A 25,168-nucleotide genomic window follows, 5' to 3' on the forward strand; every position below is an offset into this window, starting at 1 on the left:
TGAGAGTAAAAATATCAAATAAACATTCTGTAAATCAATGTCCTTAATAAAAGACTTACATTATAAATTATATTATTATATCTTTTAACAAACCAAAATTTCAAAACGGTCAAGAAACTCAATACTTTGTATGGTGCTAGAACCCTGACAAGCAGAAAAAACAGAACAGTTCAATTGGGATAAAGGAGCATTGACTTTTCTACAACACCAGGACACATTAAGTACGGTTCAATTGGGATAAAGGAGCATTGACTTTTCTACAACACCAGGACACATTAAGTACGGTTCAATTGGGATAAAGGAGCATTGACTTTTCTACAACACCAGGACACATTAAGTACGGTTCAATTGGGATAAAGGAGCATCGACTTTTCTACCGCAGGACCAGGACCCATTGAGTCTTTTTTTTTTTGCTGGTATTTTACACTCACAGTAAAGTCAGAATTTCAATCATACCGCACTGTGTGCACCTGAGTTTTGTGTGGATTCTGCTGCGTATCTCAAGATCTTCAAGAAGGGCCAGTCTTTCATGGTGAGCATGAAGAATGGCTACATGTCTTGCATCATGGTGTTGCAGTATTTAGACATATTTACATTCACTTCGCACATGTGACTGCAGTGTTTCGTTATATGCATGAACATTATTTTTATATGTTATACTTCCTGCAATCTAGATATCTAGATATCTTAACATCTGGAGCTGTGATTTGGAACGTGGCTTCATTAACTTTATAGCTGCTGTGAAAAATAAAGATTTGCATGAACTTTTAAACACAGGACTACACCTCACACTTCCTAATCTCTGGAAGTAATTCAGTGCACCCTTTTTTAAATGTGCGTATGCACTTATTATTTTGCTGTCGGTTTTCTTAATCTCTGCATATATGTTTCAAACCTGACACACAAAGAAAAGATGCACTTACAAATATTAAATGATCTGGATTAAATTACTAAACACAGGCATGAAATATGGTCTTTATATTACTAAGAAAGCAGTTTTCATTTTAATATTTGAGATCAGCACTAAAGTGTATGAAGCCAGGGAGTAGTGGCACTGGAGCTGTCCTCAAAGCATTGTGAACAGCTGACCCTTCACTGCATTGTACATGTCATTAAAACATGCACACACTAACTAGGGCTGGAACAATAAATTGATAATATAATTTTTTTGCAGTGATAATTTTATCACGTTGAGAAAATATTACCGGTAATCATAATTGCCGTCTGTGACCCAGTGAAGCAGGAAACGTCACTGAACTGTCTGTGCAAGGTGTAAAACATGATCTGTGTGAGGACTGCGTACATTGGGAAGTACTGATTTTAAACAATATGCTTTTAACTTTGCGTCATGGTTTCATTTTGATAAGAAGTTGTACACTGGCAAAGCATGGCTGGTTTTCTAACATGAACACAAATATGTTTGTTTGTAAAATAAATAAACGCTAGCGCACTGTAAAATTACTGTAGAAAATCTGTTCCCATGGCGTTGCTATTGTAAAAAAAAAAGGTATAAATGAAAGATAGTTGGCTTTTAATGGAAGGAGAGGTGGTTTATTTTATTAAACTGTCTGCATTCAAGCAGCCATGTGCAACTCAGTATGTTCCTAATATATATATTTTTTGTTAAACCTAGTTTAATTCTCTTAATGGCAAATGCTTCCAGGTAACGTTAGCAATTTTGTTTCGTTATATTTAATACATTTGGTGGCAAATTAACAAATGTTTAAATAAGAATATATATATATATATATATATATATATATATATATATATATATATATATATATATATATATATATATATATATATATATACACACACATACATACATACACACACATATATACATACACACACATATATACAATAGGTGCATTTTTATACTCACGTTTGTTCTGGGCACCTACCAGAAATTTAAAAATTCTGCGCATACACTGTCTAGTTTTTTTTCTTCTAAACTCAATGACTATTAGACTGACAGTTATAATGCTGCTCAAGTATAAATTTGATAAGCATACAAGCACTTTATTTATTCAGATGATAATCACGATTATTGTGATAATTTATAGATGAAAATGTCATTATCGTCCAACCCTAATACTAACTTACATTTACTAGTACTTGAAGTATTAAAATAATGTAGTCAAGCGGGCACAGTTAAACCAGTCACTTGAATAATAATAATAATAATAATAATAATAATAATAATAATAATAATAATAATAATAATAATACATTTCCCATTGCTTTGTATATAACCTTTTCTTCATAAGAATCCAAAAGTTATAATCCAACGTGTGTCCAAAAGCAAACAGTAGCCTCTTTTCTAAACCTTATTCCCAGTGTAAAATACAAATTCCCTCACTGTAGCCTAACCAGAAAATACAGCTTTTTTTTGTCAATGTATATTATCAATCAATTTTTATTTTTAAATAGCGCCTTTCACAATAGATCGCCGCAAAGCGCTTTACAAGGATACAAACAATAAATATTACAAAAACTAACAATAAATATTACAAAAACTAACAATAAGCAGTAAAAACAAAACAATATAACAGTAAAACAAGCAAGTAAGGGTAAGAACATTAAGATATATAAACTAGATTATAAAAATGTGTTTTTAATCTAGTTTTCAAAGCAGCGACAGTGGGAGCTTCCATATGAAATCAAATCACCAAAAACCTCAACCTCCTTTGATTTGTATACAAATGTCCATGCATGTTTGCCTTTGGGACAAGTGGTTACAGTGTACATTTTAGGCCTGAGTGACACCCCGTTCATGAGATACAGCTCATCAAAGTTGACTCATTTTGGACCACCCACCCAACCTTTCCGTGGTCATAACTTCCTCCATAATTGACACAGAAAGGTAGTTTTGGTGTTGTTTTAAAGCTCTCTAATAGCACTATCTTCTCATTTCTCAGGTTCTGTGAAGTGTACAATAAAAAAAGTTGTGTGACCTTTGATCTCACCCAGGTCAAATCGCATAACCGTGGATTTTTGTCAGTTTTTGATATATTTTAGCCTAGACCCTTATCTACATTTCCTGCAAGTTTCATTTTGTGCCTGCCATTGGTTGATACACAGCACAGAGTTGAATGCAGAGTGTCTGGTGAATCTTCTAAGTGAAGCGATTACACACCTATACAATTAAACAAATATATTTAGTTATAATCGAGTATACTCACCTGTTAAATTGAAGCTGCAGTGAACTGGTGCAGCTGTAACAGATTCATAAGAAAGTTTATAAACGAGAGGAGGCCATTCAGCCCATCTTGCTCATTTGGTTGTTAGTAGCTTATTGATCCCAGAATCTCATCAAGCAGCTTCTTGAAGGATGTCAGCTTTGTTTTACAACATTATTGGGGGGTTGGTTCCAGACCCCTGGTCCTTGTTTCTTTTTTCAGGTCAAAAAAGTACCTTGGGTCCACATTGTCAATACCTTTTAGAATTTTGAATGCTTGAATCAGATCACCGCATAGTCTTTGTTCAAGACTAAATAGATTCAATTCTTTTAGCTTGTCTGCATATGACATGCCTTTTAAACCTGGGATAATTCTGGTCGCTCTCTATGCACTCTTTCTAGAGCAGCAATATCCTTTTTGTAGCAAGGTAACCAGAACTGAACACAATATTCTAAATTAGGTCTTACTAATGCATTGTAAAGTTTTAACATTATTTCCCTTGATTTAAATTCAGCACTTCTCAGTATATATCCAAGCATCTTGTTGGCCTTTTTTTATAGCTTCCCCACATTGTCTAGATGAATACATTTCTGAGTCAACATAAACTCCTAGTCTTTTTCATAGTTTCCTTCTTCAATTTCAGTATCTCCCATATGATATTTATAATGCACATTTTTATTGCCTGTGTGCAGTACCTTACACTTTTCTCTATTGAATGTAATTTGCCATGTGTCTGCTTTTTGGAATTGGTTTTAGCCCCCTTGGCAATGTTCATTTCTATCTCTCTCTTGGCCTTTCTAACTTGACTTGCGTTTGCAGTTCCAAGTACTCTGTGTACTTTGTTCTTGGTCCCTTTTAAACGCTCTGTAAAGTGCCTTTTTTCTCTGGATATTTTTTTAAATTGATCTATTAAACCATTTTGGCCATTTTGTTCTAGATTTAGATTTGTCTACTTTTGGGATGTAATTGTTTTGCGCCTCTAGTACTAAATTTTTTTTAAAAAAGCCATTCTTTCCCTGTGGGTGTTTTTTCTACTTTACTCCAATCTACTTCTGTTAGTCTCTGTTTCATACCTTCATAGTTTGCCTTTTTAAAATTGTAAACCTTAACTTTAGTCATTACTTTTGGGGTTTTAAAAAGCACTTCAAATGACACAATGTTGTGGTCTGAGTTTGCAAATTCTTTCTCTGTTTTAGTTATTCTGTCTTCGTTCTTTGAAAAGACTAAACCAAGGCATGCCTCCCCTCTAGTCGGTGCAATGACAAATTGCGTCAGGAAGGAGTCATTTATCATTTCTACCCTTTCAATTTTGTCCGTCGTGCCCCCCATCGGGTTTTCCCATTTTATATGGGCGAAGTTGAAATCCCCCATTAGTATGGCTTCTCCTTTTCTACACGCATTTCGAATGTCATTGTATAACAGATAATTTTGCTCGGTGCCTGAATTTGGCGGTCTATAGCATGCCCCTATTATTATGCCCTTTGAATTGTTGTCCATTATTCTGACCCATATTGATTCGGCGTTGTTTTCTTCGTCCAGATTTAACACCTGTGCTTCAAGACTATTTCTTATGTATAGCGCTACCCCTCCGCCTCTTCTGTCCTGTCTGTCTTTCCTATACAGTGTGTACCCACTAATATTATATTCGTCTCCATCATAAACCAAGTTTCTGTAACACCTATCACATCGCAGTTACTTGTTAGTACAACATTTTGTTTCTGGGACTTCTAGCATTTAGATAAATACATTTACTGGCTATCTTACCTGAATTGTTGCCCTTGTTTTGATGTGGTCTCCCTTCTGTTTTTTTGTTGATTACTCCCCAAATCCAATTTGGCCTATTAACACATGTGACTAAAGTGTAGCACAGGTGAATTAAATACAGATGAATAGTGAAATGTGTCCTTTATATAGTCCTTCCAGGATTCCGCGATCGCAGAAAAAAAATCACAGAATTTGTTCTCTCTCGCAGAATTTTCCCTGTACATGTCACTAGAGCGCATGCATGCTATTTGTATAGTGAGGAATGTGGCGAGCTTTAGTTCAGCCATGGAGACATTCCTAAGGCCATCGGTGAGCTCCAGAAACAAATCTAAATTAGCACCGAATATAATGGCAAAAGATAGGGCACAAATGCAAAATGCAAGTCCAGTATTTCCAATAACTCACCATAGCTCCTGTTAAAACAGCAGAAGACCGTGACAACGACCATGGAAAGACAAACAGTGGCTACTAAAGAACGAAATAAGGTAAGATTATTATTATTACTATTATTTTACAAAAGGATTTCATAGTTTAGTCGCAAGTTCAAAGTGAAGCAATGTTCTCTTACTCCTATGTGAAAGGTCAGAGAAAAACCATTGCTTGTACCTTGCTTGTACTCCCTATGCTGCAGGTCCTGAAAGATGTCATTCTAATTATATATGGAAATACACACGTATTTTGTACATGGTGTAGTAACATAAATGCTCAAAAAGCAAGGGGGCAGCGCACTATATTAGATATTATCCGATTACTTGGGATGACAACATTCTTGTGAAAATCCTCTTTTTTTAAAATCGTTACTTTCCTGTTTGTTTTGTGGTATGTGATGTAGCACTTTAACATTGTGGTCAAAGAAACATAAAAGCTAGTTTATCAGCCAATCAGTGTCGCCTGTCACTGTTTCCAAGCGCTTGTTGCAGTTTCCAAACTATTTCTATATGCTGTCTTGATGTAGATACGTTTTAGAATTATAACATTTTGGTGAACAACACATGTTTCTAAAAATACCCTGTTACATCTGTACAAAAAGCCTCATATTTGGCTTTGCCAGCAATATTAAGGTCATTTACTTTAAGGCCCTGTCCATACTACATAACCAATCTCGAGAACTGTACTCAAAAACGTTTTAATTAAACCTGCTCAAACTTTAGCGTCCACACTGAAGTACCGTTTCATGTTTAGTCGGGCGTAATCCGTCCACACACAGTCACCTAATTCAAGTCACCTAATTTAACGTTGTGCTTTTGTTATTTTCCTCACTAGTTTAACATCCTGACAGATTTTGTTAAACATAGAAATGAATACCTAGTGCGGAGTGTACACTGATAGCAAGTCAATTGTCAATCTGAAGTTTTTTTGCTAAGCAGTCAGCATCTTCAGGGGATTCTCATGAAGAAGATCACCCCTCTGCATCTCAGCCATCTACTTCTGACTGTACGAGTACTACAGTGACCGAAGCAGTAGTAATGCACAAAAACGCAAACAAAAAATACCTTCTTTGAATGGGAGATGAAGTATCCATGGACTGTTTATTGAGACGGCAAGATGTACTGTGTGTGAAAAAGCTGCTGGGCAAAAAAAAAAAAAAAAAAAAAAAGCATATACACACAAATGTACAGATTTTCAAGAATCTTCGCTTAAGACACAGACACGGTGATGCTGTTGCTGTTATTGGAAAGCAGAAAAATATGAAAACACATGTAGATGAAGGCAACAAACAGTGCTTAGAATCCCGTCTCGCTGTCATGCAAACGGCCTACTGTTAGTATGTAACAAAGAAAAAAAGAGTGTCTGTGTTCATATGTAGATCTGTACACAGACAGAGATTGTTTAAACTATGATATAGCACAGAGTTTAAACATTTATAAAAATGTACCAAAATGCACATCCCTGCAGTTTATTCACCTTTGTGTTAAAATGTTGTATTTGATGGATGGGATGCAGATTTTTGGGCATGTGCGATTCAGGAACGCATGAACAGAAATGCAAGCGCGACCTCTGTTAAATACTGGCAGTTGACTCTAATTTACAATAACGAGCCAACTGCCAAAACAATTAACACATAATCTATCAATTACACATTTTTGTATGGCAGGGTGATTTTAACCCCTCCCCTGCCACAGTGTATTTTTTAAAAATAGCATCCAATAGTCAGTGCTGTAAGAGTTTTTGAAAAAGTGAACTCTCTTTGCTTTATTGTATGTGTGTGTTTTCTTCTTCTTTGATTTACAGAAAATATGGCAAACATGTTTGTTCTGGTTTTTTATATATATTTTAAACATGTATATATTACACTTACAAGTTGAACATTCTTGACATTAAATTTTGTAGCTAAAATTCTTGCAGTTTTGCAGTCTATTTCACATTGAAGACAATTTGTTGCATAAATGGCAAGTACTTCCAATGTCTTTCTTGGCATTAAATACATCAAAGCTTGCTGTGAACCATTTGCAAAGCATTGTGGAGAGCGCCACACTAAAGGTCGCACCTTAACAAAGAAGCAGATCAAGGACCACCAGAAGCTGAACGTTGTGTATGGCCAGAAGTTCTGTTACCCTTGTATGAAGTTGCTAGCCCATCATCCTCCTGACCAAGACCAAACATCACCTTCAACACAAAGTGACCACAAGGTGTCTAGTTCAGAGAATCCAGCCCTCATGCTGTTCAAGACAAACAACCTGAAAGCAATGACATTTTCAAAGCTGAAAAGGAACATGAGATTTCACAAATAAACAAGGCCTTGGAGGCAATGCAAGAATCTCCACTGAAGAGAAGGAAACTGTCATAAAAGGTAAATGCAGTTCAGAAAGTAAAGAAGGTCGGAGAAGCAATGAAGAGAAAGCTAAGAAAGGTTTTCCCACAAACAGAAATGGAAGACCGTGAAACAATCAAGGAGCAGGCTCAGGCATCGATGATGGCCCAGTTGAAGGAAAAATGTAATTCAAATATCAGACGAAGTCAGTAAGTTCATATTTTGACAGCTGCCTCAATGTCTTGGTCTATACGGAGGACTGCTGCTGAGTTTGGTGCTACCTCCCACATGTCCAGGACAGCCGAGGCTTTACAGGAAGAGAAGAGATGCCTATCGGATTCAAATCCAAACATTGGGGGGAGAACACTCACAGAGGAGCTTGCTCAAATGGTAAAATTGTTCTACAACAGGGAAGATGTTAGTCGACTCATGGCTGGAGAGAACTATTTTGTTTCTGTTTACAATAAAGAGTCGGGAAGGAGGAAGCACCAACACAAACGGCTTGTTCTATGCTATCTTTCAGAGGCCTGTCGTTTCTTCAGATTACAGCATCCTGACATTAAGATCGGCTTCTCCAAATCTGCAGAGCTGAAACCAAAGGAGAGTGTATTGGCAGGCAGTAGCGGTACACATTTTGTGTGTGTCTGCACAGCACACCAGAATGTAAAGCTGATGTTCATTTGTTCTTCCACAAGTGAGTGCCAGTACAGAAGTGCCTTTGATTCACTATCAACATTTCTTACCTTATCTCAGGAGTTCCCCACCTAACGTCGATTGCCACTTAGGAAAGTATGAAAATTGTCCATTATTCACGAGTCATCTACAAATGCTCTTTCAAGATAGCCTGGTGGACTCAGTAGAGTATCGGAAGTGGGCTACAACTGACAGATCCACCCTTCAGACAATCAATGAACCTGTTGATCAGTTCATAGAGACTTTCAAAAGCCATCTGCAACGTCTTCGTCGACATGATCTCATAGTAAAGATGCAGATTGCATATTATCAACAGCTGAGGGATGAACTCCTTCAAGAAAATGAATTCCTCGTTGTTGGTGATTTTGCAGAAAACTTGACTTTCGTCATGCAAGATGAAGCACAATCACACCATTGGCACAACTCTAAGGCAACCATACATTATTTTGTTTGCTATTGGCAAGACAAAGATGAGAATTCTCAGCACATCTCATATGTTGCAGTATCAGAATGCAAGACTCATGACACAGCCTTTGTTTATCTTTTTCAAAAGCATATTTTGAGGTTCTTGGAGAACTAATTTAGGCGCTCAAGAAAAATCTATTAATTCTCTGACGGGTGTGCAGGACAATATAAAAACTGTAAAAATGTCCTCAACATTTGGCAGCACTTGGAAGATTTTGGCGTGGAAGCAGAGTGGAACTTCTTTGCAACACCTCATGGCAAAGCACCCAGTGATGGTGTAGGAGGAACCATTAAACGAATGGCAACAAAAGCCAGTTTGCAGCGTCCATACCATGACCAGATCCAGACTCCACACCAATTGTATAGGTTTGAAAAAGACAACATTCCTGCTCTTGAAGTAGAATACTTCACGATAGCACAATGGCAAACGGAGCAAGATTTTCTGAAGCAAAGATTCCTCAAGGTAAGAACCATGCCTGGCACACGGCATCTCTACTTGCATGAGAGTTCTCCCAGTCAACAAAGCAAAGAGAAAAATCAATCACAGTCAAAGAGGTTGTCCTACCATTTGACCAAGTGAAAGAATATGTTACTGTTCAGTATGACAGTCACTGGTGGCTCGGGCTGGTGGTGTCTGCTGATCAGAAGAAACAGGAGGCTGAAATTAACTTCCTGCACCCGAATGGACCAGCACAATCTTTCTGTTTCTCACATCGTCCAGATCAATTTATTGTAGACACAGGGATGTGCTGACATCAGTGGAGCCAACAATTGTAACAGGAAGGACATACACCCTGAGAGACAAGGAGATGCCAAAGCATCAAAAGCCTTGACAGAGTGGCAACGAAGGAAAAGGGCAACTTAAGCATAGGTGAGTGGTAAACTGTGTTGCTTGCAGAATTATAAGGACAGAGACCTGAAAATGAAATATCTACATTTCCACCACTTCTAACAATACATTTTCTTTTCCAGGCTCAGTGATTCATTGGATTTGAATAGTGGTAATTACAGCTCCTGGAGAAGCATCACTTAAAATACCAAACATGTGCTGACAGATGTACCACTGGTGGGGACAAAATTAAACGTGCACAATTCAGAATTGATTTATATTTAATTCACCTTTATTTGTTTGTTTCAGCCAATTGTGTAAATAGGGAACCTTGGTTAATTTGTTAATATATTAATAGCTGTTACAGAAGCACCAGTTCACTGCAGCTTCAATTTAACAGGAGAGGAGAGTATACTCGATTGCAAATAAATATATTTGTTTAATTGTATAGGTGTGTAATCGCTTCACTTAGAAGATTCACCTGACACTCTGCATTCAACTCTGTGCTGTGTATCAACCAATGGCAGGCACAAAATGAAACTTGCAGGAAATGTAGATAAGGGTCTAGGCTACAATCTATCAAAAACTGACAAAAAACCACAGTTACACGATTTGACCTGGGTGAGGTCAAAGGTCACACAACTTTTTTTTTTTTATCTTGTATTTCACATCAATTGAATGGATAGTCCTATTTGGGAGCTTTAAAACGACACCAACATCAGCTTTCTATGTCAATTCTGGAGGAAGTCATGACCATGTAAAGGTAGGGTGGGTGGTCCAAATCAGGTCAAGCTTTGATGACCTGTATCTCATGAATGGGAGGTCACTCAGGATTACAATTCACAGTGTAACCATGTGCAAAAGTTTACCACAATCAGAGGAGGTCAAGTGAAAAACGGCATATGGAATGACCCTTTCTTTACAGTGCTAGGCAGGTCATTCCATAATTTAGGGGCTTTATTGTTGTGTTTTTTTCTGAGTTTTGGGAATATGAAGTAACTCTGCATCCTGTGAACGGAGTGAGTGTCTAGGAACATATGGGGTTAAAAGATAATTTAATAAGATGGGGCAAGGCCATTTAAAGCCTTGTAGGCCTTCAAATCTAAACTGGACAGGAAGCCAGTGCAAAGATGCTAACACAGGGGTAACGTGTTCTTGTCTCTTAGGTTAAAAGGTCAAAAGAAGCATTTTTGTACAAGCTGCAGACAAGAAATAACATGACTATACCAGAGAAAAGGGCATTACAGTAATCAGTCCTTGAAGATACAAAAGCATGCATCAGTTTCTCAGCATCTGGTCAGGAAAGAATACTTTTCAATTTGGCGATATTTCTTAGATGAAAGAAAGAGATTTTGGTAACATTTCTAATGTGCGGTTCAAAAAATGATCTGGGTCAAAGATCACTCCTAAGTAGGTCTGTCAAACGATTAAAAAAAATGTATCTTAGTTAACCTTGGTTTTAATCGCATATTTAATTGATACAATTACAGCATCCATCTCAAACATGGCAAACCAGGGTAAACTGGTCCTCCTATTTGTATGATACATAATAAAGATCAAATGGTTGATCTTTCTGTTAAAAGACAAACCTTAAATGAGACAGGGAGACTACGTAATGATACCGACTATAAAATCCACTTACTCTTCATTCAAGAACCACTTGGTGAACTCCAGTGAAGTATGTTGTGTGGTCTTGTACCACGACACAAATGATACATACCGCTATTCCGATACGATGTATCATGTACCTAAAGTATTCATCAATACACAATGAATCATTACACCCCTATTCAAAACATAACTTACCTTTAAACCCCTCTTCATCCACAATAATGGTATAGTCCTCCGGTGTTTCTGTCAGAGTGAAGAATTTACACCTACGAGAACGGGAGAGAGTTTTTACAAAAGCTATCGCTAAGTATTTATCAACTTTCAGCAAAAATGTGGCCCACTCAAGCATTTGTAAATACTGATTTACACCAAGAAGATGCATGACATTATTATTATTATTATTAATTTCTTAGCAGACACCCTTATCCAGGGCGACTTACAATTGTTACAAGATATCACATTATTTTTACATACAATTATCCATTTATACAGTTGGGTTTTTACTGGAACAATCTAGGTAAAGTACCTTGCTCAAAGGTACAGCAGCAGTGTCCAGTCAAGAGACCAGAGCCCTAACCACTACTCCACACTGCTGCCTAATGTGCTGAAACAACCTAATGTGCTGCTAGGGTGCGATTTTAGAGTTAGTCAGGGATAATGTAGCTGCCTCTCCCAGTGTATACCCTGATGGCATTTGAAAGGCAGGAGCACGAAAATAAGGAAGTTATAATCCCACCCACCCAGAACCACCAAAGCCGTCATTTTGACTGCCTTTTACAATACATGTTTTTATTTTGAATATAACCTACAATAGTCTATTTTATTTTTATATACACGCCTGTTGCTATCTCTACTGGACCTGGCAGCCATCAATTCCTTCGTTTTGTACAAGGAATGCCCCAGGGAAAATATCAGTAGGAGAGATTTCTTCTTGAAGCTAGCCACAGCGCTTCAGCAGAAACATTTTGATCAGAAAACTGCAAAGCAGCAGGCTGCAGCAGCTCAACCTGGACTCTGTGCTGCACCGAGTGACACAAACGCAAGAGAAAACATGTTACTTTCGTTTTAAGTTTTGTACGTACATATACCTGTTTACAAACTAGTTTCTTTTGAAATGTTTATTTTATTATAGTTTTTCATTTTTTGAAGCACTGCTTTATATGTGTTTATAAGTTAGAAAATAAACTTATGTTTAATTTAAATACGGCGTTTCGGCTGTGCAGATGTTTGATATGACGTGCTTGAATAAAACTTTGGAGTTGTATCCAATAGTTTGTCTTTCATTTTAATACTAATGTTGTTTAAAATGTACCATGATAATGACTACCGGCGGTGGGTTTAGGTATGAGTATAACCGTGGCGGTTCTAGTGTTAAACTAATTTCATCTAAAGCCAGAATAGCAACAATTAAAAAAAACAAAAAAAAACACTGACTACTGTATCTTCATAGGACACAAGCTATGACTAATGTTCATAACATATACTGTATGATTTTTCACACCCTGATTACAAAGCGAAATCTGTGCCATTAACAAATACAAAATGAACAGGACTGTATAATAGTTTGACTCAGAGTAGTGAACCGTTATAGTTGGTCGTGTACAAGTACGGTATCAGTAGTATAAATACATATTTACATTAATAAGGACACTGCAGATCGTTTCAGATTTTTGCTGGATTAATCATCTCCTGTACGCTTAAAAAGGGTGCGAGTTCTGTGGGGTATTTATACTTCCAAGAACTTTTTACACAGCCTGCTACATTGATTTTAGTAAAATAATTATAACTCCTCCCGTTTGAACAACCTTGTGTGAACAGTCAGTTAACATCAGAGCATAACTCCAAACCACGTGCAGTTTAGCAGCGCTCTGACAAAACGCATGATTGTCTTTGAAGCCTCTTTAAATCTAGAGTTCCCTGCTTTTTTGTTTAATGCATTTTCTGCTTTCTTTCGCCACCTGGTGGAAAGACTGTGCAGTGCAGAAGGGTTAACTATTGGCTCATTCTAGCTCAAGTCTATGGAATTGTTGAAATAAACCATGGGCACTGATTCCAGGGAGAAATCTAGGTCTTTCAAGTGGCCCCTACCCTAGGTTAAAATTCAGCTGTGTTTCAAAATGTACTATAATGCCCAAACAAACTGGACTTAAAGTAAGGAAGGGCTTGAAACCTGATACAGTCTCCTTATGAATCAAATATGCTTTAACAAATCATGTACTTCTCTATGCTAATAAACCGTGTTGTTGTATTGCTATTGGAGGGCACCCCATTGTGATTGAACCATTCATTTATATAGGAGGTTGGTCAGCGATATTCTGTTTAATTTAGTCAGCCGTAGTGGGAGCACAGTGACAAAGAGTACAAATCCCTACTCCCTGATAGTGGCCCGCTCTGCACTCTGAGGGTAAGGTTTAGGAAGAAAGGAGTGGTTGCGTTTTGTGTTCGGGCTTCACAACTGAGGAACTCTGCCCATCATGTCGGAGGTTAGCCCACAGTGGCTACTTTTAAATCAAGTCTTAAGGCTTACGTCATGGTTATTTTAACTGTTTTATTATTATTATTTTCATTTTATGAGTATTTTTGTCCTCTGTTAGTGTTTTTATAATATCTGCCTGTTTTATTTTAACTTGTGTGAAGTGCCTTGAACCTCGCGGCATGAAAGGCACTCTATAAACACATTATTATTATTATTATTATTATTATTATTATTATTATTATTATTAAGAATAATAAGAATAATAAGAACAATAAGAATAATAAACTATAAACCTGACTTGTGGCGTAAATCCTTGTAGCATAGTCAGCATTCCATTAATAAACCCCAACTGTTTTGACACACATAACTAGCGTGTTTATCAAAACACAGGCCCCTTTTTAAAACAAGCAAACAAATGACATGCATTCTGTATTTAAATATTCTTCGCGTTTCCAAAAATGAACACTGGGGGCCGGTATTTCAAAGCCCCGCCCCCTCATAAAACACATTAAGCAGCATTTTTATTGCATATCAGCAACACAGAGAACGAAGTTATTAATTATTCGCACTGTTGACACTGTATCCGGTAACTTGTGACAAATTCGACTTTAGTAACTCTATTTGCAAATCACTTGGTTCGCATTTATAATCGCTGCATTTTTCATGTTTTTCACTGTTCTGCTTACCTTGTTTTGGAGGGCAGGAAGGCGAGTTTGATTAATCCGTGTGTGAAAAACTGGATCCCTTCTTTTGCTATGCTAGCTACTTTTAAACTGTGCTCTAAAATATGCAGCTCCATCTTTTACGTCTTCTCATTTGCATATATCTAAAATCCTGGATATCAATTTTTTATGTATTTATATTATATTTGTATTTATATCGCTAAAATAAAGCTTTGAAAAGCTAGTGACTGTAGTGAAAAAAAGTTCTCGGTTAAGGGAGAAACGGAAACAGCAGTAACACAAGTGGAGAAAAAGAAAAAGCGGAGTTAGGAAAATAGCAAAGAAAAAAGAGAAAGAGAGAGAGAAAGTCCCCGTGTTTTCTCTGCTGAGAGGAGTTGGAATAGTCCAGCAGCTGGGTACAGTGTACAAACAACATGTCATTCAAACCAAGGGAGGGCGGTCCAAGTATGGTCTCATACACGGATGCATGATGGGACTTGTAGTTTTTTTAAAAAAAATCCCTATATATCCTACATGTAGTTTAACAACAATCTGTTACAATCGTGTTTTAGGTGATGGTGAACAATACAAAAGTACACTTACCTGTAATTTCTTGATGTTTGTTACAGCCAAAAACAAATATTATATTCTCTTACATTGTACTTACAGTAAAGGGGTTGTAGCTAACAAAATAATTCCCTAAATCTTACCTGTTGTCACTTCCATTCGTTACAGGCCTCAATTGTACAGTTTTGAAAGACACCCATGTTATAGTAACCATGTGTTGTTATTTAAAATGTGATAGCTGGTGCTATACTAGGTTCAATACATACTTCTGCAAGCTATTCTTTCAAATGGTGTTGTGCTTCCTTGGTAATTTCCCCAATCATTGAATTGCTTCTTTCCTGTCAGTAACCCACCAGACATAAAGCAATTAAGAACTTTCTTTAACCTAATGTATCAAATATCATGTTTTAAAATGAAAATACATGTTTGTTATACTGATAATCGGGATTGCTGCTTAAATGGGAATACAGCTCTGGGAGACGGTTCTCTCCAATGCTATTTATGTCGTTTAATTGAGACGTCACTTCGTTTAATTGGGATACAGTATTTTCAAATGATGAATGGAGATTGCTTTTCAGAGCAGTACAGTGAGTCTGTGATTACGCTGTGACTTGTGTAATTGTGTAACGCCTGTCATCATGGCTGAGAAGAGAAAACGAGTTGATTTGTCTCTGGCTCAGAAGTTTGAACTGCTGAAAGAACTGGAGTCTCCTGTGGTTTCTCAGGCTGCTGTGGCAAAGAAATTATGACATTGAAATTGCTGGCGAACTTACCAGTGCTGAGCTTTTGGAGGCTGCAAATGACAGCAAGCATGTCAAAGTTAAAACGGCAGGGTGAGATTCTGATTCTGATGATGACAGTGCACCGTCACCTCTCACCTTAGCCCAGAAGTTGCAAACGGTGGACCATCTTAGACAAATCATGCAGAACATTGAATGCATGCTGTGTTGCCCCTTCTGAGGATGGGGGAAGACAAAGTTCATAAGAACATAAGAAAGGTTACAAACAAGAGGAGGCAATTTGGCCCATCTTGCTCGTTTGGTTGTTAGTACCTTATTGATCCCAGAATCTCATCTCAAGTAGCTTCTTGAAGGATCCCAGGGGGTCAGCTTCAACAACATTACTGGGGAATTGGTTCCAGACTCCCACAATTCTCCGAAGCAGCTCAGTCACGGAAACAGCGCACAACTTACTCTTATTTCAAATGATGCATTTAACATTTCCAGGTACTGCAGTACTGTTTATTTTCATGAGAAATAACAAAATACTTCTCCTCTCTTGTGCATGTTGTAAATGATGAATATAAGTGTGACTAGGGTCCTTTTAAATTCTCCTCTCAGTTAATTGGGACAGCCGGTTATTCAGGATATTTTTCCTTCTGTCGAGGTGTCCCTATTAAGCAGTGCTGACTGTAATACGTTTATTTCATAACTGCACACTGGAAACATAGGTGCTAATGGAAGACCAACACACGTTACATTCAATTATTTGAATAAATTTACACTTTTAGATATTTAACAGAGTTCCAGAGGGTGCAAATATCTTTAGGGAATGTAAACAAACTAGATAACTAACAAGGTGAAGATTGTGCAGAAGAACAAAGCACAGGAGGGTGAACAATGTAGGCACCTTCAGCAGCTTCTCGTCGTGTTCTATTCCCCTCTATATGGTGTTTGCAATCATTCTGAATGGTTCTGGGTTTTGTTGTCCAATGTAGACACCTTCAGCAGCTTCTCGTCGTGTTCTATTCCCCTCTATATGGTGTTTGCCATCATTCTGAATGGTTCTGGGTTTTGCTGTCCAATGTAGGCACCTTCAGCAGCTTCTCGTCGTGTTCTATTCCCCTCTATATGGTGTTTGCCATCATTCTGAATGGTTCTGGGTTTTGCTGTCCAATGTAGACACCTTCAGCAGCTTCTCGTCGTGTTCTATTCCCCTCTATATGGTGTTTGCAATCATTCTGAATGGTTCTGGGTTTTGCTGTCCAATGTAGGCAACTTCAGCAGCTTCTCGTCGTGTTCTATTCCCCTCTATATGGTGTTTGCAATCATTCTCAATGGTTCTGGGTTTTGCTGTCCAATACTGAGCTCTTATCATTTCATCTTCAAATCCACTTGAACCTGCTTTGCGCTTCTCTGGAGAAGAGCTGGCACTTAACAGCCTTCCTTCCAAATCACCTGACACTATGAACTTTCAACTTCGGAGCCCCTCTTACTCTGCATGTATAGAGAACAATAAGAACATACTAGCATTTCTTTATTTTTACTATTTTTTTCTTTTCTTTCTTTTTTTTAAATGTAGTCGTTGCCAATTTTTACCCCAGTTTTCTCCCCAATTTGGAATCGCCAATTGGGTTATTATTAATCCCGGTTGACCACTGCAACCCCCGGCGACTTGGGAAATGAAGGCTGAAACACGTGTTCCCCGAAACTTCTTTCTGCCAAGCTGTCATTTTTCGCACTGCAGATCCACAGCGAAGCCAGCAGACCCATAGTGCCGGAGGACAACACAGATCTGAATGGCTCCAGTGCAGACCTGCAGGCACCCTATCAGCCACAGGGGTCGCTGCTGTGCAGTGAACTGTGGATTGCCCTGCCGATCTAAGGCCTCCCTACCCAGGCGGTGCTCGGCCAATTGTGCGCCGCCCACTGGGAACCCCCAGTCATGGTCGGCAATGGCATAGCCTGGATTCGAATTTGTGATCTCCAGGCTATAAGGCGCATCCTGCACTCCACACGGAGCTTCTTTACTGGATGCACCACTCGGGAGCCTTGCATGCCTTTTCATCTTGTCTGTCACTATCTTCTTTTCTTTTGGAATTGGATTACTGTTTGAATGTACCTGAAGTTTATAGATAAGCTTCAAGTTCATGTTTGTGGACATTGTTTTTCACTTTGATAGAAGCCGTGATCTGGATTATAGAGCCGGTGTAGTGTTAGAAAGTGTTACATTGTCAGAATGTGGTATGTGTACCACAACTTGTAAGCAGAAAGTGGTACGATGTCAGATTGATTGAATGGGTGCTTCCCTGGTTTCAGTCTGGGAAGGCAGAGGAGTCCGCGGATCCTGGTCGGACCACTGGACGTCCCTGCATATTAACATGCTGGAGCTGCAGGCGGTCTCCCTTGCTCTTTGCCATTTCCTCCCAGTGCTAAGAGGTACACATGTGTTGGTCCGGACGGACAATATAACAGTGGTGGTGTATGTCAACCACCAGGATGGCCTACGGTCCCCGGGGTTGCATCGCATGGCCTTCAGGCTTTTGATGTGGGCTCAGAGGAACTTGCTGTCCCTGCGAGCGACGCACATTCCCAGAGCAGTGAACTGGGCAGCGGACCTCCTCTTGAGGGAGGATCCCCTTTCATCAGAGTGGTGACTCCACCCTCAGGTAGTGGAGCGCATTTGGGAACGATTCGGGAGGTCGCAGGTCGATCTCTTTGCCTTGGTGGAGACGACACACTGCCCCCTGTGGTACTCCCTCCACCGCTTAGGTGGTCCACTCACGAATGGCCCAAAACGTTTTTGTATGCTTTCCCACCTATACCGCTGCTCCCGGCCTTTCTCGAAAAGGTCTGGCGTCAATTCTCCTAGTGGCCCCCAGTTGGCCAAGGATAATCTGGTTCTCGACCCTCTGCACATGGATCTCCTGAGTCAGACGAGAGGCACTGTTTGGCACCTGGAACCGGGCAGGTTCCGGCTATGGGTCTGGCCCATGAAAGGGACCGCTGGTTAGCCCTAGGGCTATTAGATGCGGTTGTGGGTACTTTGCAGAATGCTAGGGCACACTCCACTACGTTTTTTTACACCTACAAGTGGAAGTATTTTCAAGCTTGGTGTCTGGCTAGAAGCCATGACCCAATCTCTTGCCCTATGCCGGTTATCTTACAGTTTCTGCATGAACTGCTTGATGCTGGTAGGTCACTGTGGCAATGTGCCCCGCCCCTGTGTGCATATTATGTGTTGTATGTTGCGTGCGTGTGTTAATGTTGGTGTATAGATTGGTACACGGGATATAAACGGGTCTGTGTTTCACGTGTGATTTAAAAAGTGTAGATTTGTATTTAGGCACGAGGAGGGCACAAATCACTTCACGTGCTGGTTAAATGTAATATGTAAGCACGGGGTTGCACAGAATTAATTCACGTGCTGGGATTCAAGTGAATAATTAATTAGTAATTGAATCCCAGCACAACAGTATATATAGATGCACATTTCATTCAGTCAGGGTTGGGTGTTCAGTGAGTGGAGAACGGGTGTGGAGCGGAGGTAAATGTTAATGAAAAGAATAAGAAGTAGTAGTTGTTTTCACTCACCGTGTTTGTTTAAGTGTCTAGTACGTTTTGTTTGTCTATTTATTTTGGCGCAAGTGCCGTGTCCTGTGTTTTTGTGTTCCAACCTTTTATTTTCTGTTCTGTTTATTAAATGCTGAGCGAAAGCATTCGCTCAGCTTCACCAAACCACACATCTTTGTCTGTTTATTTCCTGGCTCTGGTCTGACGCCACCCACTCCGGCCGTCTTTGTGACAGTCACCTTCCACTTTGAAGGTGTATTTAGCAGCTATTTCTGCATGCCATGCACCCATAGATTCGGTGTCTCCAGGTGCGCATTTCTTGGCTACCTGATTTCTTAAAGACACTCTGCGATTATGCCCTCCCAGGAGACTGTTCTCCCCGAATTGAGCCTTGATATTGTACTGGAGGTTTTCACGAAGGCCCCGTTTGAGCCCATATACTCCATAGAGTTGAAGCATCTGTCTATGAAGACAGCCTTCCTCGTGGCTATCACCTCTGCTAAGCGGGTCAGTGAGCTGCAGGCGCTGTCTGTGCACAGCTCCTGCATGCACATTTGGGAGGATGGCAGCAGGGTGTCTCTGCGCACCAACCCTGCTTTTCTCCCCAAGGTGATCACAGCCTTCCACATGAATCAGTCTGTGGAACTGGAGTCCTTCCATCCACCCCTGTTAGCTTCTACGGAGGATGAGAGATTGAGATTGGTCCCTCATATGCTGCTGTTCCTTCTCCCTTGCAATGGCTCTGGTATACATTATCCCATACATAATGTCTTTGGTGGTCGTCTTTGAATTGAAAGGGAATGTTAGGTTACTTACCGTAACCCTGGTTTTAATCCCTCTGTGGACGGGACCGAGAGCGTCATCGCAGGAAGGGGCCTATCGGCAACTCTGGTATAGAGAGCTCAGCAATTACCTACCCAATGGGCAGGCATATCCTATACATAATGTCGTTGGTGGTCGTCTCTTTTAGGGAACTAGGGTTACGGTAAGTAACCTAACGTTTTATTAATGTATTTCTACAGTGCTTACAAATCTTACAACACAGTTTAAAGCAGTAAAGACAAATAAGTATTTACTTGTTTACCATGCTGACATAATTTACTTCTTATAGAACTTAATGCAAAAGATGAAAAACAAACTTGGTCTGCAATAGCTGCAGATGGGTTTGTGGGTGTTTACCAGTTGGATTTGTGTGGGGGGGTGTTTATGCTGCAACCTAACTCGCTTCCAATTTCTTATTCTTATTTTTACTATGATTGGCTGCAAAGACAACAGGGCTAACCAGTGATTGGATAATGTTTTGTTGGGTGGGTTTTTATTGTTAGTAACTGTAATATGATTTGCACAATAGAAAATAAAAAAGGACTTGTCGTTAATATCTCAGTCACAGAGCCCAAACGTTCGACTCCGAGTCACACAAGGTTGGGTCCGAGTCAAGTCCGAGTCCCGGACTCGAGTCCTACAAGTCTGCGTCATAGAAATTGTTTTACCCAAAAAGCAAGACAAATAGTTTACTGGGTGAATTATCACTGCTAACACAGTGCAGGTGTATTTAATTACCAAGTCAGTTGTAAATATGTATTTATAGAAATTACATTACAAGACAGGTACTTCACAGGATATTAAAAACCTGTCCCACTAAACACAATACATAAAATAGGCTAAAATCAGGGACGTTTCTCTACAATGAGGAATGAAAACTAAAATAAACAAACAAAGCCCTACTCTACAGAATGCCAGGCTGTCGGGGATTACACCGTATACCAAGCCTGTGTGTCACTTTTTACCAAATACTATATCCAAATCGGTTTACTCACACCCTCTCATAATTCTGAGAATACTTTGACAACTACTCGTAGATCTCACAAAGGCAGGTTTACAATCGTACACTTGCAAAATTATAACAGCCGTCAGATTCTTTTTTGAAGAAAGTTACACAACATTAGTGCCGGTGTTCTGAAAATCGGAGCCTCCCCCTCCAAATGGGCCTCCCGGAGCACAGGTTTTCAGACTAGTCTGATAAGTAGTGCCACCCCTCTAAATTAGCTACCTAGATCGAACAATGCAAGGAAGTTAATTTGGAGAAGCAGAAATGACAGCACCAAATGGGCTACCCTGTGTTTTGACTGAAATGTACACTGTTGCAGCAGCAAAGGTAATTCAAAATGATCTGATGACATTTAATATAGAAAAGTGTAAGGTACTGCACGCAGGCAATAGAAATGTGCATTATAAATACCATATGGGAGACACTAAAATTCAAGAAGGAATCTATGAAAAATCTAGGAATCTAGGAGTTTATGTTGACTCAGAAATGTCTTCATCTAGACAATATGGGGAAGCTATAAAAAAAGGCTAACAAAATGCTCTGACATATTGGGAAAACTGTTGAATTTAAATCAAGGGAAGTAATGTTAAAACTTTACAATGCATTAGTAAGACCTCATCTAGAATATTGTGTTCAGTTGTGGTCACCTCGTTACAAAAAGGATATTGCTGCCCGAGAAAGAGTGCAAAGAAGAATGACCAGAATTATCCCTGGTTTAAAATGCATGTCATATGCAGACAGGTTAAAACAATTGAATATTTTCAGTCTTGGACAAAGAAGACTACGCGGCGATCTGATTCAAGCATTCAGAATTCTAAAAGGTATTGACAATGTCGACCCAGGGGATTTTTTCAACCTGAAAAAAGAAACAAGAACTCCCCATAATCTCCACCTCCCAACCCCACGTGTAATAATGTTAAGAATTCTTACCTTACATATAATTAACCAAACAAATTCTACAATAACAAAATATCTTTGCTTGTTTGGTTGTTAGGAGCTTATTGATCCCAGAATCTCATCAAGCAGCTTCTTGAAGGTTCCCAGGGTGTCAGCTTCAACAACATTACTGGGGAGTTGGTTCCAGACTCCCACAATTCTCTGTGTAAAAAAGTGCCTCCTATTTTCTGTTCTGAATACCCCTTTGTCTAATCTCCATTTGTGACCCCTGTTCCTTGTTTCTTTTTTCAGGTTGAAAAAGTCCCCTGGGTCAACATTGTCTATACTTTTTAGAATTTTGAATGTTTGAATCAGATCGCCGCGTAGTCTTCTTTGTTCAATACTGAATAGATTAAATTCTTTTAGCCTGTTATGACATGCCTTTTAAACCAGGAATAATTCTGGTCACTCTTCTTTGCAGTCTTTCTAAACAGCAATATACTTTTTGTAGTGAGGTGACCAGAACTGAACACAATATTCTAGATGAGGTCTTACTAATGCATTGTAAAGTTTTAACATTACTTCCCTTGATTTAAATTCACTTTTCACTATATATCCCAGCATTTTGTTGGTCTTTTTTATAGCTTACCCACATTGTCTAGATGAAGACATTTCTGAGTCAACATAAACTCCTAGGTCTTTTTAATAGATTCCTTCTTCAATTTCAGTATCTCCCATATTGTATTTATAATGCACATTTTTATTGCCTGCATGCAGTACCTTAAACTTTTCTCTATTAAATGTAATTTGCCGTGTGTCTTCCCAGTTCTGAATGCTGTCTAGATCATTTTGGATGAACTTTGCTGCTTTTTTGTGTCATCTGCAAATTTTACAAGTTTGCTTACTATACCAGAATCCAAGTCATAAATGTAGATTAGGAATAGCAGAGGGCCTAATACTGATCCCTGTGGTACACCACTGGTTACCTCGCTCCATTTTGAGGTTTCTCCGCTAATCAGTACCTTCTGTTTTCTGCATGTTAACCACTCCATAATCCATGTGCATACATTTCCTTGAATCCCTATTGCGTTCAGTTTGATAATTAATCTTTTATGCAGGACTTTGTCAAAAGTTTTCTGGAAATCTAAATAAACCATGTCATATGCTTTGCAATTATCCATTGTTGATGTTGCATCCTCAAAAAAATCAAGCAGTTTAGTTAGACACGATCTCCCTTTCCTAAAACCATGCTGACTGTCTCCCAGGATACTGTTACCATATAGGTAATTTTCCATTTTGGATCTTATTATAGTTTCCATAGGTTTACATATAATAGATGTCAGGCTTATTGGTCTGTAGTTACCTGGTTCGGTTTTGTCTCCCTTTTTGTGGATCGGTATTACGTTTGCAATTCTCCAGTCTGTCGGTACAACCCCTGTCTCAAGAGACTGATGCATGATCTTGGTTAGTGGTTTGGAAATAACTTCTTTCATTTCTTTGAGCAATATTGGGAGGATCTCATCTGACCCAGGGGATTTGTTTATTTTAAGAGCTCCTAGTCCCTTTAACATTTCTGCCTTGGTTATGCTAAAGTTATTTAAAACAGGATAGGAACAGTTAGACATGTGGGGCATGTTGTCCGTATCCTCCTTTGTAAAAACTTGTGAAAAGTACTCATTTAATATATTTGCTATTTTTTTCTCTTGGTCTATGATTTTGCAATGTATATCTCTTAGCCATTTAACCTCCACTTTGAATGTTCTCTTGCTATTATAATATTGGAAAAACTTTGTGGAATTGGTTTTATGCCCCCTAGCAATGTTCATTTCTATCGCTCTCTTGGCCTTTATAACTTCCTTTTTGATTTGCATTTGCAGTTCCAAGTACTCTTTCTGTGTACTTTTTTCTTGGTCCCTTTTAAACGCACTGTAAAGCGCCTTTTTTCGCTGAATATTGTTTTAATTGATCTATTAAACCATTTTGGCCATTTTGTTTTAGATTTAGATTGGTCTACTTTTGGGATGTAATTGTTAAAAAACAGCCATCCTTTTTCTGTGGATGTTTTCTCTATTTACTCCAACTTCTATTAGTCTGTTTCATACCTTTATAGTTTGCCTTGTTATTTTTGGGGTTTTAAAAATCACTTAAAATGAGACCATGTTGTGGTCTGAGTTTGCCAATGGTTCTCTGACCTCTGTTTTAGTTATTCTGTCTTTGTTATTAGAAAAGACTAAATCAAGGCATGCCTCCCCTCTAGTCGGTACCTTGACAAATTGCGTTAGGAAGCAGTCATTTGTCATTTCCACCATTTCAATTTCATCTGTCATGCTCCCCACCGGGTTTTCCTATTTTATATGGGGGAAGTTGAAATCCCCCATTAGTATGGCTTCTCCTTTGCTACACGTATTTCTAATGTCATTGTATAACAGATTATTTTGCTTGGTGTCTGAATTTGGTGGTCTGTATGTAGCATGCTCCTATTATTATGCCCTTTGAATTTTTGTCCATTATTCTGACCCATATTGATTCAGCGTTGTTTTCTTCGTCCAGATTTAACACTTGGGCTTCAAGACTATATCTTATGTATAGCACTACCCCTCCGCCTCTTCTGTCCTGCCTGTCTTTCCTATATAGTGTATACCCACTAATATTATATTCGTCTTCATTACTCTCAGATAACCAAGTTTCTGTAACACCTATCACATCGTAGTTACTTGTTAGTACAGTAGCTTCAAGTTCTAACATTTTGTTTCTAATACTTCTAGCATTTAGATAAATACATGTAATGGCTGTCTTACTATTATTATTATTATTATTATTATTTATTTCTTAGCAGACGCCCTTATCCAGGGCGACTTACAATTGTTACAAGATATCACATTATTTTTACATACAATTACCCATTTATACAGTTGGGTTTTTACTGGAGCAATCTAGGTAAAGTACCTTGCTCAAGGGTACAGCAGCAGTGTCCCCACTGGGGATTGAACCCACAACCCTCCGGTCAAGAGTCCAGAGCCCTAACCACTACTCCACACTGCTGCCCCTGAGTTGTTGCCCTTGTTTTGATGTGGTCTCCCTTCTGTTTTTTTGTTAATTTCACCCCCCTTCATTTATAGTTTAAATGTCACGTTGCTACTAGTAACACCTTCTCCAAACCTTTGGGAA

General features: G+C 38.8%; 1 protein-coding gene across 1 annotated transcript in view; it reads right to left on the minus strand.

Moving 5' to 3' along the window:
* Positions 1 to 14,874, minus strand: part of LOC117429475 (cytosolic arginine sensor for mTORC1 subunit 2-like) — a 56,472-nt gene extending 41,598 nt beyond the window's left edge. Inside the window, exons 1-2 of the mRNA XM_034048986.3 lie at positions 14,462 to 14,874; positions 11,495 to 11,565 (exon numbers count right to left, since the gene is read on the minus strand). Coding sequence (XP_033904877.1) covers positions 11,495 to 11,565; positions 14,462 to 14,574 — 184 coding nt within the window. The 5' untranslated portion in view covers positions 14,575 to 14,874. The remainder of the gene's footprint in view (positions 1 to 11,494; positions 11,566 to 14,461) is intronic.
* Between the last annotated feature and the right edge of the window lie 10,294 nt (positions 14,875 to 25,168).

This window comes from Acipenser ruthenus, chromosome 24, assembly GCF_902713425.1.
Source record: "Acipenser ruthenus chromosome 24, fAciRut3.2 maternal haplotype, whole genome shotgun sequence".
Classification (NCBI taxonomy): Eukaryota; Metazoa; Chordata; class Actinopteri; order Acipenseriformes; family Acipenseridae; genus Acipenser; species Acipenser ruthenus.